A 16,254-nucleotide genomic window follows, 5' to 3' on the forward strand; every position below is an offset into this window, starting at 1 on the left:
TGCTCGAGAGTGGTCTCCGCGTCTAACTCAAGGCCTCAGTTAGGTCGCGGCGTTTTTTTCAATATGTTGAAAAATGCCCGCGAGTAAAAAAAGGTCGCCATGGAAAAAATCAATACATTTTTACTCGTGGATTTAGTCATAGTAGGTCGTAGTAGGTCGCCATGTTAGTTGAAGGTAATCGAGGGTAGTCGAAGGTGGTCGTAGATAGTCTTCATCATAGTCGAAGGGAGGTCGAAGGAGGTCGAAGGAGGTCGTCTTCACTCTCCATTATTCGGTGTCCAATTTTCCCGAAGTTAGTCGAACCTAGTCTTCAACATAGTCGAAGGAGGTGGAAGGAAGTCTTCTACATAGTCGAAGGAGGTCTTCAACATGTCATTTTTTAAAACTCTTCTAAACTCGCCAATTAGGTCGCCCAAGTGGGACAGCCTATTTAGGCTCGCCCCCTATATTTTCATTTTCTGTACCTACCATAACAACATTTAATAGACATTTGGACAGGTGCGTGGATATGAAAGGTTTAGAGGGATATGGGCAAAACGCATCCTGCAGTCACAAACTACTTTCCATTCTATTTCCAGGATGATCTCGTCAAATCTCCAATGCACCACACTCTAGTTCCACATCAAAACCAGTAGACCACCTTATCCACAACATTTTTATGATTGAAGTTTCTTTTTCAGATGTTGCAATTGGAGCACCTAATGAGAATGATTTTCGAGGAGCTGTCTACATTTATCACGGAGATCCCAATGGATTAGTCTCCAGATATTCAATGGTATTTATTGATTTATTTCACTGACGCTATCATTGCTACAGCTTAGTGCTATTTTATGTTTCCAATCAATGAAGACATTGTGGTGTCGCTGTCCTACAGCCTGACAGCTCATGCTCTCCTTGTGGATTTTTGCAGGTTGGCTGTGACTGTGTAAATTTCCTCCAGTTAATCCAATTTCCTCCCACATCCCCAAAGTATGCAGATTGGTAGGTTAGTTGGTAACTGGAAATTGCCCTAGTATGCAGATAAGTCGGAGTTGATGGGAAAACAGGGAGAATAAAATAGGTTACAGCAGGATTAGTGTAAAAGAATGGATCTTGATGTTGCTGTGGGCTGACAAGGTGTTTGCATTGCATCTCTGTCCTTGCTGTTTATATTTTCTTTTCTCTTTTTTCTGAGTCAGGAGAAATGGTAAACAGACACAATTAAAGGCTCCTTCAAAGCAGCACTTCAACTCCCCCTCCCATTCCAAATCCGACCTTTCTGTCCTGGGCCTCCTCCATGGCCAGAGTGAGGACCACCGTAAATTGGAGGAGCAGCACCTCATATTTCGCTTGGGCAGTTTGCACCCCAGCGGTATGAACATTGACTTCTCCAATTTCAGGTAGTCCTTACTTTCTCCTCCCCTTCCCGGCTCTCCCTCAGCCCTCTGGCTCCACCTCTTCCTTTCTTCCTCCCGGCCCCCCCCCCCCGCCCCCCCACCCTCACATCAGTCTGAAGAAGGGTTTTGACCCGAAACATTGCCTATTTCCTTCGCTCCATAGATGCTGCCTCACTCACTGACCAAAAAAAATTTTTTTTTAAAATGGCGCGGCCCTGTCCAGTCGCCGTTGTGGCAGCTCCGAGAAAATTGTGTGTGTTTTTAACTTTTATGTTCCTTTTTAACTTATTTCTAAGTTCTAACTCCCTAGTTCTAACAAAGTATGACAGGGAAACCCTCTTAAATCTAAACTCCAGGGCAAACGGAGACTTTTTAAACTCTGTACTTACTGATCCAGCATGGCCAGCAGAGATCAGCAGAAGCTGCTGCAACAACAATGGGAGCTCGGCTGCAAGGAAAACCCGGAGAAAACATCGAGGGAAGCGGGGGGGGGGGATTCGGAATAGGCTGAAAGCCCAAGCCTTTCGTCCATCTCTGCCCAGCATTCTTCTGGCGAATGTCCAGTCCCTGGAAAACAAGCTGGATGACCTCAGGGCGAGGGTCAGATTCCAGCGGGACATAAGGGACTGCAACATCCTCTGCCTGACTGAAACATGGCTGACCTCGCTGATTCCGGATCAGGTAATCTGCCCAACCGAGTCCTTCACTGTCCACCGTGCTGACAGAACAGAAACATCTGGGAAATCCAAGGGTGGAGGAGTCTGCTTCATGACCAATAACAACTGGTGCAACCCTGGAAATATCAAGATGCTTTCCCGTTCCTGCTCGCCGGACCTGGAGCACCTGATGATCTCGTGCCGCCCATTCTACCTTCCCCGGGAGTTCGGCTCAGTGATAGTCACAGCCGTCTACATTCCAACGCATGCGGACACCGACGTGGCACTATCGGCCCTACACGATGTGCTATGTCGACATCAAAACAAGTACCCGGATGCAGCTATGGTGGTGGCTGGAGATTTTAATAAATCAAATCTCAAGAAGGTCATGCCGAACTTCTACCAACACATCACGTGTGCCACCAGGGGGGAGAGAACTTTGGACCACTGCTACACGCCGTTCAGGAAAGGCTACAAGGCCGTTTCACTCCCTCCCCTAGGAAAATCTGACCACGCTGCCATTTTCCTGTTGCCGGAGTGTAAACAGAGGATAGTTCGGGAAGCGGTAGAGACGAGGGAAGTAAAGTGGTGGTCCGACCAGTCAGAGGCCATGCTGCAAGATGCACTGAGTGATGTCAGCTGGAATATGTTCGAAGCAAGTTCCCGTGACGTCAGTGAGTTCGCGGAAGCAGTCACGGACTTCATCGCAACAGTAACCGACAACATCGTCCCCACGGTAAGGGTAAGCACCTTTCCGAACCAAAAACCCTGGGTAGACAGGTCTGTTCGTGTGGCCCTGAATGCTCGCACCGCTGCCTACAACTCGGGCCTGGCATCAGGAAACATGGACGTCTACAAGGCAGAGTCCTACCGACTGCGAAGGGCGGTGAAGGACGCAAAGAGAAGGTACAGAGACAAGATGGAGTTACAGATGGAGCAGCAGGACACCAGAAGTCTGTGGCAGGGGCTACGGACTGTAACCAACTACCGGAGCACCCCACCCTCATCCGCAAGTGCCGGCACCTTCCTAGCTGATGACCTGAACTCCTTTTACGCTCGTTTCGAGAGGGGCAACACCACTCCAGGTCTGCCGACTATCGACAATACCGCCAACGGGCTGGCTACCAAAGCTGAAGGGAGGAATGTGCACACATTCTCGCTGTCCGAGCACGATGTGAGGAGGGCTCTGACACGGGTGAACTCGAGAAAAGCTGCAGGCCCCGATGGTATCTCGGGGCGAGCACTCAAGTCCTGTGCTACGCAGCTAGCTCCAGTGCTCACTACATTATTCAACCTCTCCCTGGACAAGTCCGTGGTCCCTGCCTGCTTCAAAAAATCCATAATTCTACCGGTACCAAAAAATGCCTACCCAACCTGTCTGAATGACTACCGTCCAGTGGCCCTTACCTCGGTAGTCATGAAATGCTTTGAGAAGCTGGTGAAGAAACACATCTGCGCCTTCCTCCCTCGGAACATGGACCCGTTGCAGTTCGCATACCGTCCGAACAGATCCACGGACGATGCGGTCTCCCAGGTCTTGCACACCGCTCTCTCCCATCTGGACAGCCAGAAGGGGGGCTACGTGAGGATGCTGTTCATAGACTACAGTTCAGCCTTCAACACGATAGTCCCCACCAGACTGGCCGGGAAGCTAATGGAATTGGGGCTCAACACCTCCCTGTGTGCCTGGGTCCTGGACTTTCTCACCGCCAGGCCCCAGGTAGTCAAGATGGGAGGGAATACATCGAAGTCCCTCACCCTGAGCACAGGATCGCCCCAGGGTTGCGTCCTCAGCCCCCTATTGTACTCCCTGTACACACATGACTGTGTGGCTAGGTTCAGCTCCAACTCAATAATTAAGTTTGCTGATGACACTGTGGTGGTGGGCCTGATCTCAGACAACAACGAGAAGGCCTACCGGGAGGAGGTGGCTGGTCTAGTACTCTGGTGCCAGGATAACAGCCTCCTCTTGAACATCAAAAAAACGAAGGAGCTGATCATGGACTTTAGGAGGGCACATCATCCGAGGACGTACACTCCATTGAGGATAAATGGGGATCCTGTGGATAGGGTGAACTGTTTTAAATATCTGGGAGTCCACATCTCCGAGGATATGACATGGGCATCACACGCCTCAGCACTCGTGAGTAAGGCAAGGCAGCGCCTTTACCACCTCAGGCAATTGAGGAAATTCAGAGTGTCTCCGAGGATCCTCCAGTGCTTCTACGCAGCGGCGGTGGAAAGCATCTTGTCCGGGAACATTACCATCTGGTTTGGGAATTGCTCTGCGAAGGACAAGAAGGCTCTGCAGAGAGTAGTGCGTTCGGCCGAACGCACTATGGGAACTTCACTTGCCCCCCTGCAGGAACTATACATCAGGAGGTGCAACTCCAGAGCCAACAATATCATGAGAGACCCCTTCCACCCCTGCAACGGACTGTTCCAGCTGCTACGGTCAGGCAAACGCCTCCGTTGCCATGCGGTGAGAACGGAGAGGTTGAGAAGGAGTTTCTTCCTAGAGGCCATTCGGACTATAAACGCCTATCTCACCAGGGACTAACTCTACTGAATGTTTTTCCTTCCATTATTTATTATGTAAAAGAATATGTGTGTTATGATTGTGTTTATAGTTTGTTTGGTTGTTTGGTTGTTTGTCTTTTGCACAAAAGTCCGCGAGCATTGCCACTTTCATTTCACTGCACATCTCGTATGTGTATGTGACAAATAAACTTGACTTGACTTGACTTGACTTGAGTTTCTCCAGCATTTTTGTCTACCTACAATTAAAGGCTCGTTATCTGAATTCATGCAGCATTCATTACAAGATAATAATGAGTTGATGGCACGAATAGAGGCAAATGGATCTGATTTGATAGCTTTTACAAAGATATGTGAAAAAGTGACCGGGCTACCAACTAAATATTTTGACGTGTTTCACATTTTGGAAGGGTTAGTTGAAAGTAAAAAGGATGTGGATAATAAATGATGAAGAGGGTATTGTAGTAAGGAATAATCTTAGCTCAGAAGAACAGGTAGAATCAGTTTGGGAATAAGATGTAACGTGGGAAAGAAGTCTTTGGTGGTTGTTGACCATAAGCTCCCATACCATAGCTACTCTATATGACAGAGTATAATGAGGGCAGCAGGTAATATACTGCAGTAATAGAATTCGCGGTGGATTGAGAATGGAAGAAGAATAAAGTGGATCAGACTAGGATTAGTAGACTTAAGGTTTGGTGTAGACTTGGTGGAATGCAGGGTCCTTTTCTATGCTGCATCGCCCCCCCCCCCCCCCCCCCGAATCAATGAGCAATCATAGGTACCACTGTTTGTCATGGTGATTGAATAAATGAAATTGGAAAAGATAACTCAGAGACAAAATGATAGAATCGTCAAATCAAGTTTATTCGTCACATACACATGTGCAGCGAAATGAAAAGTGGCAATCCTCGAGGACTTTGTGCAAAAAACAAACAATAAACAAACAAAGTACAAACAGAATGGAACAGAATCACATATTCTTTTACATATTACATATTGTGGGAGGAAGGAAAAAGGAAAAAAACAGCAATTTAAAAAAAACAGTAGAATGGTATAGTAAAGTTTTTGATTGTAACATGTCACTTATTAGTACAGACCAGAATGCTGACCAGGTCTTGCTGCAGTTAGCCGTGGACTGTCTCGTTATCTAAAGAAACTAGAATCCAACTTTCTTAAATAAATGCCCCCACTAAAGACCTAAGATTCCCTTAGTGGCTGCCCATGTTCATCTGTAAACACCTTGGAAACCCGGCTTAACTGTCTGGTCCACACTAACGGTGGAGCTGACAGAATAGTGTCCTTTGGGTGCAAACCCCGTTCTGTCATGAGCCTCAGATTTTGACAGTGAGGGGAAAGCACAAAATAAGATTTGGGCCACCCGTGCAACACTGCTTTGAATCTTTTCGGTCACTGTGTGGCTTCTCGTTCATGATATCTAAACTATTTGCATGGAGTTTTGTTTGGATTCAGACATCATGTGTTGTAAATGATGTTAATTTACTGTCTTTTCTGAGAGGAGATCCTGGCATCCTCTCACCCCCCCCCCCCCCCCTCCCAAAAAAACCACGTACCCATCCCACAGCATCAAGGAATATGGGGAAAAAGCAGGAACAGGGTACTGATTTTAGATGATCAGTTACGATCATATTGAATGGCGGGGCTGGCTCGAAAGGCCGAATGGCCTACTCCTCCACCTATTTTTCTAAATTTCTATGTCTATGTTGTAACATTATTAGAAGATATATGTGGGTGCCTCCTCAGATTTACAATTGAACTTGTTTTTTTTGCTAATGTCTGTTACACCTTCACTCTTCTAGAAACTGCTGGCACAGGACATTGATCCAGAATTGCGCATGTTTGGCCATTCCATATCAGGAGGAGTGGACATGGATGGAAATGCTTACAAAGGTACATGAGTATTGAAAGTCAAGTTTTAAAATAAAAGCCAGATATATCGGAACCACCGATAGATCAGACAGTGACGCTTTCTAGGAACAGAGACGGGGCGGGGAGAAATAAATAGGACTAAAGGAATCTCTTTAAAACAGGTTGAACTCAGTGTTGTTCAAATGATTCCAATGAAATCTGGTTGTGGAAGCAACCTTTTTGTTAATATCTTATTGAAGATAAGACCAAAAACCACTGGGGATGAGCAAGGGTAGAAGAGCAACCCAGAGAGAGACTGCAGAATTTTATCTGCAATTCCCGTTTCCTAGTTATAGATTGATGTCATTAAGCTGAAAAGGATGCAGAAAGGATTCACAAGGATGATACTGGGGCTTGAGTTATGTGGAAAAACTGGCTTGGCTTGGCTATTTCTCTAGAGAGCAGGAGGCTGAGGGGGCAATCGAATAGAGATTAAAAAATCATGGCCGCATAGTTAAGATGAATGGTCACACACTTTTTGAGGTGCATGGTTCATCCTGTATTTGCTCCGAAGCACCCATGAAGATAATGAGGCATTATTGTTGATGTTAACCTTTAGAATGCTTATTTATTTGTGACAACAGTACAGCACAAGACCAGGCTCTATTGTCACGTGTATCAAGATATAGTGAAAAGCTTTTTTATTGCGTGCTATCCAGCCAGCCTGATTACAATCAGGGCGTCCACAATACACAGACACAGGATCAAATAAATAACTTTCAGTGCATGATAATATTTAGTAAAGTCCGATTAATGATAGTCCGAGTGTTTCCCATGAGGTAGATGGTAGGTCAGGACCACTCTATAGTTGGTGACAGGATGGTTGATTACAGCTGGGATGAAACTGTCCCTGAATGTGGAGGAATGTATTTTCACGCTTCTGTACCTCTTGCCTGATGGGAGAGGGGGGAAGGAAGCGAGTATCCGGGGTAAGACTGGTCCTTGATTACGCTGGTGGCCTTGCCGAGTCAGTGCGAAGTGTAGATGGAGTCAATGGAAGGGAATTTGGATTGTGCGATGGTGTGGGCTGCATCTACACTTCTCTGTAATTTCCTGCGGTGTTGGGTGGAGCGGTTCCCAAACCATGTTGTGATGCATCCCAATAAAATGCTTTCAATGGCACATCTGTCGAAGTTGGTGAGGACGTGGCAAACTTCTTAAGCCTTCTAAGGAAGTAGAGGCATTGGTGTACTTTTCTAGCCATTGCCCTACGTTTAAAAAAAAAAAGTTGCCCTACTCAGTTGCTTTAAACTTTTCCCATCCTGGGAAAAAGGTTCTGACTATGCCTGTCATCATTTTAATACTTCTATCAGGTTTCCCTGCAACCTTCGGCATTCCAGAGAAAACAATCCAGTCTGTCCAACCTCTCCCTGTAGCTATACCCCCTAACCCAGGCAACATTCTGCTAAATCTCCTCTGCATCCTTGACAAAGCCCCTGCGATTTCAATCAAGCCGATATCAGCATGTCTCTTGTCCCACCAGGTTCCAGAGCACCCTCGACCAATTCCACACATCCATTAAAAAAACACCACCTGCTCCGTTCCCCAGCAACAATTCGGGAAGCCTGACCACCTAGCTGTGCTTTTACTCCCTGCCTACAAACAAGAACAGCATTGGGAAGAACCAGTGCTGAAAGCTGTTCAGTGCTGGTCTGCTGACACAGATAACATCCTACGCAACTGCATTGAGTCAGTGGACTGGTCCCTATTCAGGGATTCTGCAGCTAACCTGATTGAGTACGCTGCTGCCGTGACTGATTCATCAGCAGATGCGTAGAGGAGAGCATTCTGATGAAGACAATCCAAGTGTTCACAGCTGGAAAACATGGATAAACTGCAATGCAAATTCCTAGGTGAAGATGAAGACTGCTCCATACGAGTCAAACAATCCCGAGCAGTACAAGAAAGCTCACTATAGAAACATAGAACATAGGTACAGGAGTAGGCCATTCGGCCCTTCGAGCCTGCACCGCCATTCAATATGATCATGGCTGATCATCCAACTCAGTATCCCGTACCTGCCTTCTCTCCATACCCCCTGATCCCTTTAGCCACAAGGGCCGCATCTAACTCCCTCTTAAATATAGCCAATGAACTGGCCTCAACTACCTTCTGTGGCAGAGAGTTCCAGAGACTCACCACTCTCTGTGTGAAAAATGTTTTTCTCATCTCGGTCCTAAAGGATTTCCCCTCTATCCTTCAGCTGTGACCCCTTGTCCTGGACTTCCCCAACATCGGGAACAATCTTCCTGCATCTAGCCTGTCCAACCCCTTAAGAATTTTGTAAGTTTCTATAAGATCCCCCCTCAATCTCCTAAATTCTAGCGAGTACAAGCCGAGTCCAGTCTTTCCTCATATGAAAGTCCTGACATCCCAGGAATCAGTCTGGTGAACCTTCTCTGTACTCCCTCTATGGCAATAATGTCCTTCCTCAACTGTAGACCAAAACTGTATGCAATACTCCAGGTGTGGTCTCACCAAGACCTTGTACAACTGCAGTAGGACCTCCCTGCTCCTATACTCAAATCCTTTTGCTATGAATGCTAACATACCATTCGCTTTCTTCACAGCCTGCTGCACCTGCATGCCTACTTTCAATGACTGGTGTACCATGACACCCAGGTCTCGTTGCATCTCCCCTTTTCCTAATCGGCCACCATTTAGATAATAGTCTACTTTCCTGTTTTTGCTACCAAAGTGGATAACCTCACATTTATCCACATTATACTGCATCTGCCATGCATTAGCCCACTCACCCAGCCTATCCAAGTCACCTTGCAGCCTCCTAGCATCCTCCTCACAGCTAACACTGCCCCCCAGCTTAGTGTCATCCGCAAACTTGTAGATGTTGAATTCAATTATTTCGTCCAAATCATTAATATATATTGTAAATAGCTGGGGTCCCAGCACTGAGCCTTGCGGTACCCCACTAGTCACTGCCTGCCATTCTGAAAAGGACCTGTTTACTCCTACTCTTTGCTTCCTGTTTGCCAGCCAGTTCTCTATCCACTCAATACTGAACCCCCAATGCCATGTGCTTTAAGTTTGTATACTAATCTCTTATGCGAGACCTTGTCGAAAGCCTTCTGAAAGTCCAGATATAACACATCCACTGGTTCTCCCATATCCACTCTACTAGTTACATCCTCGAAAAATTCTATAAGATTCGTCAGACATGATTTACCTTTCGTAAATCCATGCTGACTTTGTCCAATGATTTCACCACTTTCCAAATGTGTTGCTATCCCATCTTTAATAACTGACTCTAGCAGTTTCCCCACTACCGATTAACATCGGTCTGTAACTAACTGGTCTGTAATTCCCCGTTTTCTCTCTCCCTCCCTTTTTAAAAAGTGGGGTTACATTAGCTACCCTCCAATCCTCAGGAACTACTCCAGAATCTAAAGAGTTTTGAAAAATTATCACTAATGCATCCACTATTTCTGGAGCTACTTCCTTAAGTACTCTGGGATTCAGCCTATCTGGCCCTGGGGATTTATCGGCCTTTAATCCATTCAATTTACCTAACACCACTTCCCGGCTAACCTGAATTTCACTCAGTTCCTCCATCTCATTTGACCCGCGGTCCCCTGCTATTTCCGGCAGATTATTTATGTCTTCCTTAGTGAAGACGGAACCAAAGTATTTATTCAATTGGTCCGCCATGTCCTTGTTCCCCATGATCAATTCACCTGTTTCTGACTGCAAGGGACCTACATTTGTTTTAACTAATCTCTTTCTCTTCACATATCTATTAAAACTTTTGCAGTCAGTTTTTATGTTCCCTGCCAGTTTTCTTTCATAATCTATTTTCCCTTTCCTAATTAAGCCCTCTGCTGGTTTCTGAATTTCTCCCAGTCCTCTGGTAGGCTGCTTTTTCTGGCTAATTTGTACGCTTCATCTTTTGCTTTGATACTATCCCTGATTTCCCTTGTTATCCACGGATGCATTACCTTCCCTGATTTATTCTTTTGCCAAACTGGGATGAACAATTGTTGTAGTTCATCCATGCAGTCTTTAAATGCCTTCCATTGCATATCCACCGTCAACCCTTTAAGAATTGACCTTTGCAAAGCCATCAGGCTTGCCAAGAGACAATAACGGGACAAACCTAAGTCGCAGTATAATCATCCGGACACCTGCAGACTGTGGCGAGGCCCGATTACTATAACTGGCTGCCAAATGCAGCCCAAAAGCATCGCTGGTGATAGTACGGCCATCCCTGATGAACTTAATGCATTCTGTGCTCACTTTAAGCAGAAGGCCAACAAGGCGATGACATCCGTCCCATCAGACTCGAGTGTGTCTTTTCCCAGGGTCACAGTTGCAGAAGTTAGAAGGTCTCCCTGATGGTGAAACCACAGAAAACAACTGCCCCGGACGAATCCCTGGCTGCATCCTTAGGAATGAAGTAGACCAACTCAGCAGGACAGTTCATGGACATGTTTAATCTCTCCGTACTCTGAGTTGCCCACCTGCTTTATGGAGACCACTATCATACCGATGCCAAAGAAAAGCAACTCATGCCATAATGACGACCGTGCAGTGGCCGTCACATCCAGCATCATGAAGTGCTTCGAGAGGCTGGTTATGGAACACATTAAGTCCAGCCTACAAGGCGACCTTGATCCACAGCAGTTCACCTACAGATCCAGGGCTGATGCCATCTCCCTGGCCCATCACTCATCCTGTGACTTTCAGTCTGAAGAAGGGTCGACCCGAAACGTCACCTTCCTTCTCTCCAGAGTTACTCCAGAATTTGGTGTCATCATCCCTGGAACACCTGGTATAAGAAGGACACGTATGACAGGCTCTTATTCATAGACTTCAGTACTGCTTTCAATACCATTGTCCCATTCAAGCTCATCTCCAAACTCGTGGAACATGGAGTCAGCACTCCCCTCTGCACCAGGATCCTTGACTTCATGACCACAGACCACAATCAGTGACAAAACATCCTCTACAATAATCCTCAACACTGGTGCACTGCAAGGATGTGCACTCATCCCCATTCTATGTACCTTATAACCCCATGACTGTGCAGCCAAATACCAATCCAACTCAATTTACGAATTTGCAGATGACACACCGTAGGGGACTGGATATCAAATAATAACAAGTTGGAGTGTCGGAAATAAATTGACCTTGTAACCTGGTACTAAAACAACAGCCTCTCCCTCAATGTCAGCAAGACAATGGAGATTGGATCGACTTCAGGAAGTGATGCACTACCCATACCCCAGTATAAATTGATGGTGCCAAAGTAGAGATGGTTGAAAGCTTAAGGGTTTAAGAATAACTATCACCTCCAACTTGTCCTGGACCAGCCACATTGAAGCAATGGCCAAGAAAGGACAGCAGCACCTTTACTTCCTTCGAAGGCTGAGGAAAATTTGGCATGCCCCAATAACCCTCACCAGATATGCCGTAGAAAGCATTTTATCAGGATGCATAACAGCATATATTGGTAAAAGCTCCATTCGAGACTGCAAGAAATTGCAGAGTTATGGACACAGCACAGACCATTACCCAAACCAACCACACTACCATTGACTCCATCTACACTTCACACTGCCTCAGCAAGGCCACCAGCATAATCATGAACCAATCTCACTCCGATCACTTCCTCTTCTCCCCTCTCTTATCAGGCAAGAGGTACAGAAGCACACCTGCAGATTCAGGAGGGGTTATTTCTAGTTTTTAAATATTAATTTGGAGAAAAATATTTTGTAACTGAAACAATTTGGGGAATTATACCAATGTCTCATTTCATTCCAGATGTAACTATTGGTGCCTTCATGTCAAATAGCGTGGTTCTGCTTCGGTAAGAACTATTTCATGTTTCTTACTGCACTTTAAAGCGTTTTTGAACAGTTATTGTAACTCAAACACCTTCAGGCTGAACTTGTTGTTCTACTCGGCTTTTTATTAAAATGAAAGTAATAACTGATAACCTGTAACAACAGAAATCTAGATTTTCTCATGAAAGGTGATGGTCATATTTCAAACATTTCTGTTATTGGATATTCATCGGAGGAATTTTCAGTGCATAATATGCTGAATTTGCATGTTAATTAGTAACTTAACTATATGATTGACATAGTGCGTAAGATAGTGTCAATGCTCGGGGAATGCTGGTCGCTGCGGACTCGGCTGTTTCCTCGCTGTATCTCTAAACTAAACGAAATGACTGGGATGTAAACATGGACGGGTTGGTTAGTAAGTTTGCAGATAATATTAAGATTGTTGGAGTCGCAGACTGTGAGGAAGGCTGTCAAAGTATAGATCCGTTACAGAAATGTGAGGAGAAATGGCAGATGGGTTTAATCCGGGCAAGTGTGAGGTGTTGCATTTTGCAAAGCCAAATTTAAGGGGGAAACATACAATTAATGGCACGACCCTTAAAATTATTGATGTACGGAGGAATCTTGGGGTCAAAGTCTTTAACTCCATGACAGTTGCAACACAAATTAGCTAGAGTGGTAAAGAAGACATATGGTATGATGCCTTTCAAAGGTTGGGACTTTGAGTATAAGAGTCAGGAATCTTGATGCAGATTTATAGATCTTTGGTTAGGCTACATTTGGAATATTGCATGCTGTACTGGTGGCTCCACTACAGGAAGGATGTGAAGGGTTTGGAAATGGTGCAGAGGAGGTTGACCAGAGTGATGCCTGGATGAATGGGTATTAGCTACAGGGACAGGTTGGAAAGACTTGGAACGTTATCTCTGGCATACCAGAGGTTGTGTGGAGACCTGATAAAATTATGGGAGGTATAGTTAGGGTTGACAGTCAGAGCCTTTTTCCCAAGATGGAAAAGTCAAATACTGTACTAGAGGGCATGGGTTTAAGATGATGGAGGCAAAGTTCAAAGGATATGTGTGGGGTGAGTTTTTCTGCACAAAGGGTGCTGCTGGAGGAGATGCTTGAAGCAGATACAAGAGTAGCATTTAATAAACTTTTGAATAGGCATATTGATAGGCAAGGAATGGAGGGATGTGGATTATGTGCAGGTAGATAAGAGATAGTCTTGGCCTCATGTTTGGATGAGTCATTGTGAGCCGAAGGGCCTGTTCTTGTTCTCTACTGTTCTATGTTTTATGGCTTTTCACAGACTATTAAGAATTGGAGTATCATTCAGTTCTGATCATTCTGCTGTAGGAAAGGTGCACTAAGATAGGCACAAAGTGTTGGAGTAAGTCAGCAGGTCAGGCAGCATCTCTGGAAAAACAATGGGTCGGGATCCTTCTTTCCCTATCCATTAAGCTGGAAAGAGTGCAGAGAATATTTACAAGGATGTTGCCATGACTCAAGGGATTGAATTGTCGAGGGAAGTCAGGCTGGCCAAGATTTTATTCATTGGAGTGAAGGAGACTGTGAGTAGAATAGAATCTTATAAAAGTGTATAAAATCATAAGGGGCAGAGATAAAGTGATATGTATCAATTTTCCCAGGTTAGGGGAATCAAGAACTAGAGGGGCAAATTTTTCACACTGAAAGTGATATGCATATGTAATGAACTAGCATAAGAAGTGGTTGAGGCAAGTGCAATAACAACATTTAAAAGACATTTGGACAGGTAAATGGATGGCATGAGGATTTTGAGGGATCATGGTCTATCATGGGCAAATAAGACTATAATGGGCATCTTGGTCAGCATGAAGGAATTGGGCTGAGTGGCCTGTTTCCTTGCATTATGACTATGACTCAACTAAGCAGTGCCTTTATTTGTGACTACTGTCTCAAAGATGGCATATCGACACCTCTAAAAAGTTTAAAACTAGATTTAAACATTTTTAGAGATAGAACTTTTAATATTACAAATAATACTACCAATGTTGAAAAAGTATATGAATTAAATTAGGTGGTCAGGCCCAACAGCTGAAGTAGCCGATAAGGCAAAGATCCACCACAGGCACAGCGCAAGAACAGGCTTTGCAGCCCACTGTTTCTGTGCCGAACATGGCTAAGACCATCTTTTATCTACCTGCACATAGACAATCTACCAGATAATTATTTAGTTTAGTTTATGAGACTGGTATGCATAGTGGCACCTTTTAGTCTACAAAACAAAGTATTGTACTAAGATTTCCATTCTGAACTTGACAAAATAGATCAGGTTTTCCTATCTATCCAAAAAAGCCAAAACAGAAATCCGTCTCCTGTTATAAATCATTTAAACATTTTAAACAACAGCTCTGCCTTAAGGAGACCAATTTCATCTTGTCCAGACCCATAATGTCACTGAAGTTCTTCACCTGAGTACCATTTTTATATATCTCTGTGCTCTCTCCAAGATCTTGATAGCACACAGAAAGGGGCACAATACTCCAGTTCATCTTGACTCCATTTTGCTCACTTTGTCTGTTCGGGATCTTTTGAAAGTAATTTTTAATCAGCTTTGTGAACTTGAGCCAGCAATTTTAAAAATAATTGTGCATGCAAGTCAAATATTTTTATCTTCTATTCTCTGTAAAACTACAGATTTAGATTTTTAATTGCCTCTCCATGAACATACGTCACAATATTCTTCAATCCATTTCATTTGTGCTTGTCCACTTCACTGCTTTGGCTGACCTTTAAATGTCTGCAATCGTTAATTACATTTATAAGCTTATTCAAAAATTCTTCTTGTCTCAGATCCAAATCATAAATACATATCAAATAGACTGACGATTATCACACTGAATCCTAAAGGAGACCTCCATATGCTTCCCCAGTCTGAAAAACAACTGTCATTGTGATTTTTTTTTTGTCTTATGTACTATTTTGTTTCTATGCTGCACCATGTCCCCATATCCCACAAGCTCTAATTTTGCTGCACTTACTATGTGAAAGTTTAAGGGATAAATAGAATGGTTTCAGAAGGCATATTTTGTATTGTATTCAATTTATTGTCATTATCTCATATTAGAGACAACGAAATGAATTTTCCTTACAGTCAAGTAACACAAAATAATAAATAAATAATAAATAAATAAAACATATTAAAAAACACAGAAGTCCACGACACAACATCACCACAACACAACACAGTGGCACCAAAGTGGAGGAAGGTACCATAGTCCAGCCAGCCTCTCCGCCGATCTTCCCAGATGTTCACCCGTGATGTTCACCCGTGGTCGGGGCCTCCCGAGCACCCGCAGTCGCCGCCACGGGTGGTCCGATGCTCAGGCCCTCACGCCGGGATGATGGAACACCGACGCCGAACCCCAACGGAGAACATCCTCAGCGGCCCGGACCTCCAAATCAGTCACCTCCCACCGGAGTCCGCGGCTCCCGAAGTCCACAGGCCGAGCCGGGCGGAGTCGCAGGACTCCACGATGTTGATCAGCCCCGCCCGCGTTGGGAGCTCCGCGAACCACAGCCCCGCGATGTAGGTGCAGCAGGCCCAGCACTCCGGGGCTGCAAACGGCGTTTTTAGAGGAGTTTGGAGGTCATGGTACATAATAGCAGGGACCTAACATGCCAGCCAATACAGTGGTTAGTTTTGATTTCAAATGAGTACAAGAACAAGGAAGTTTTGATCGTTATTTGGGATTTTGGAGAGACAACACGTGAAAGATTGAGTAGAGTTTTGACTTCCCTCACTAAAGGAAGCGTATATCTGTTCAGTGTCAAGTGTCAAAAGTAAAAAATGCACCAGAAATGAACCAGAAATCCTTACTTGCTGCAGATTTACAGACACATCAGCCACGACAGATACAATAAATTGTATAATAAATTACTTCTTCTAAGTAAACTAGAGGGGGT

At 44.7% G+C, this 16,254-nt stretch overlaps 1 protein-coding gene across 1 annotated transcript in view; it reads left to right on the forward strand.

Moving 5' to 3' along the window:
- Positions 1–16,254, forward strand: part of itga9 (integrin subunit alpha 9) — a 377,946-nt gene that overhangs the window by 83,801 nt on the left and 277,891 nt on the right. The window contains exons 11-13 of the mRNA XM_033020414.1: positions 681–775; positions 6,391–6,481; positions 12,278–12,323. Coding sequence (XP_032876305.1) covers positions 681–775; positions 6,391–6,481; positions 12,278–12,323 — 232 coding nt within the window. The remainder of the gene's footprint in view (positions 1–680; positions 776–6,390; positions 6,482–12,277; positions 12,324–16,254) is intronic.

Source organism: Amblyraja radiata, chromosome 4, assembly GCF_010909765.2.
Source record: "Amblyraja radiata isolate CabotCenter1 chromosome 4, sAmbRad1.1.pri, whole genome shotgun sequence".
NCBI lineage: Eukaryota > Metazoa > Chordata > Chondrichthyes > Rajiformes > Rajidae > Amblyraja > Amblyraja radiata.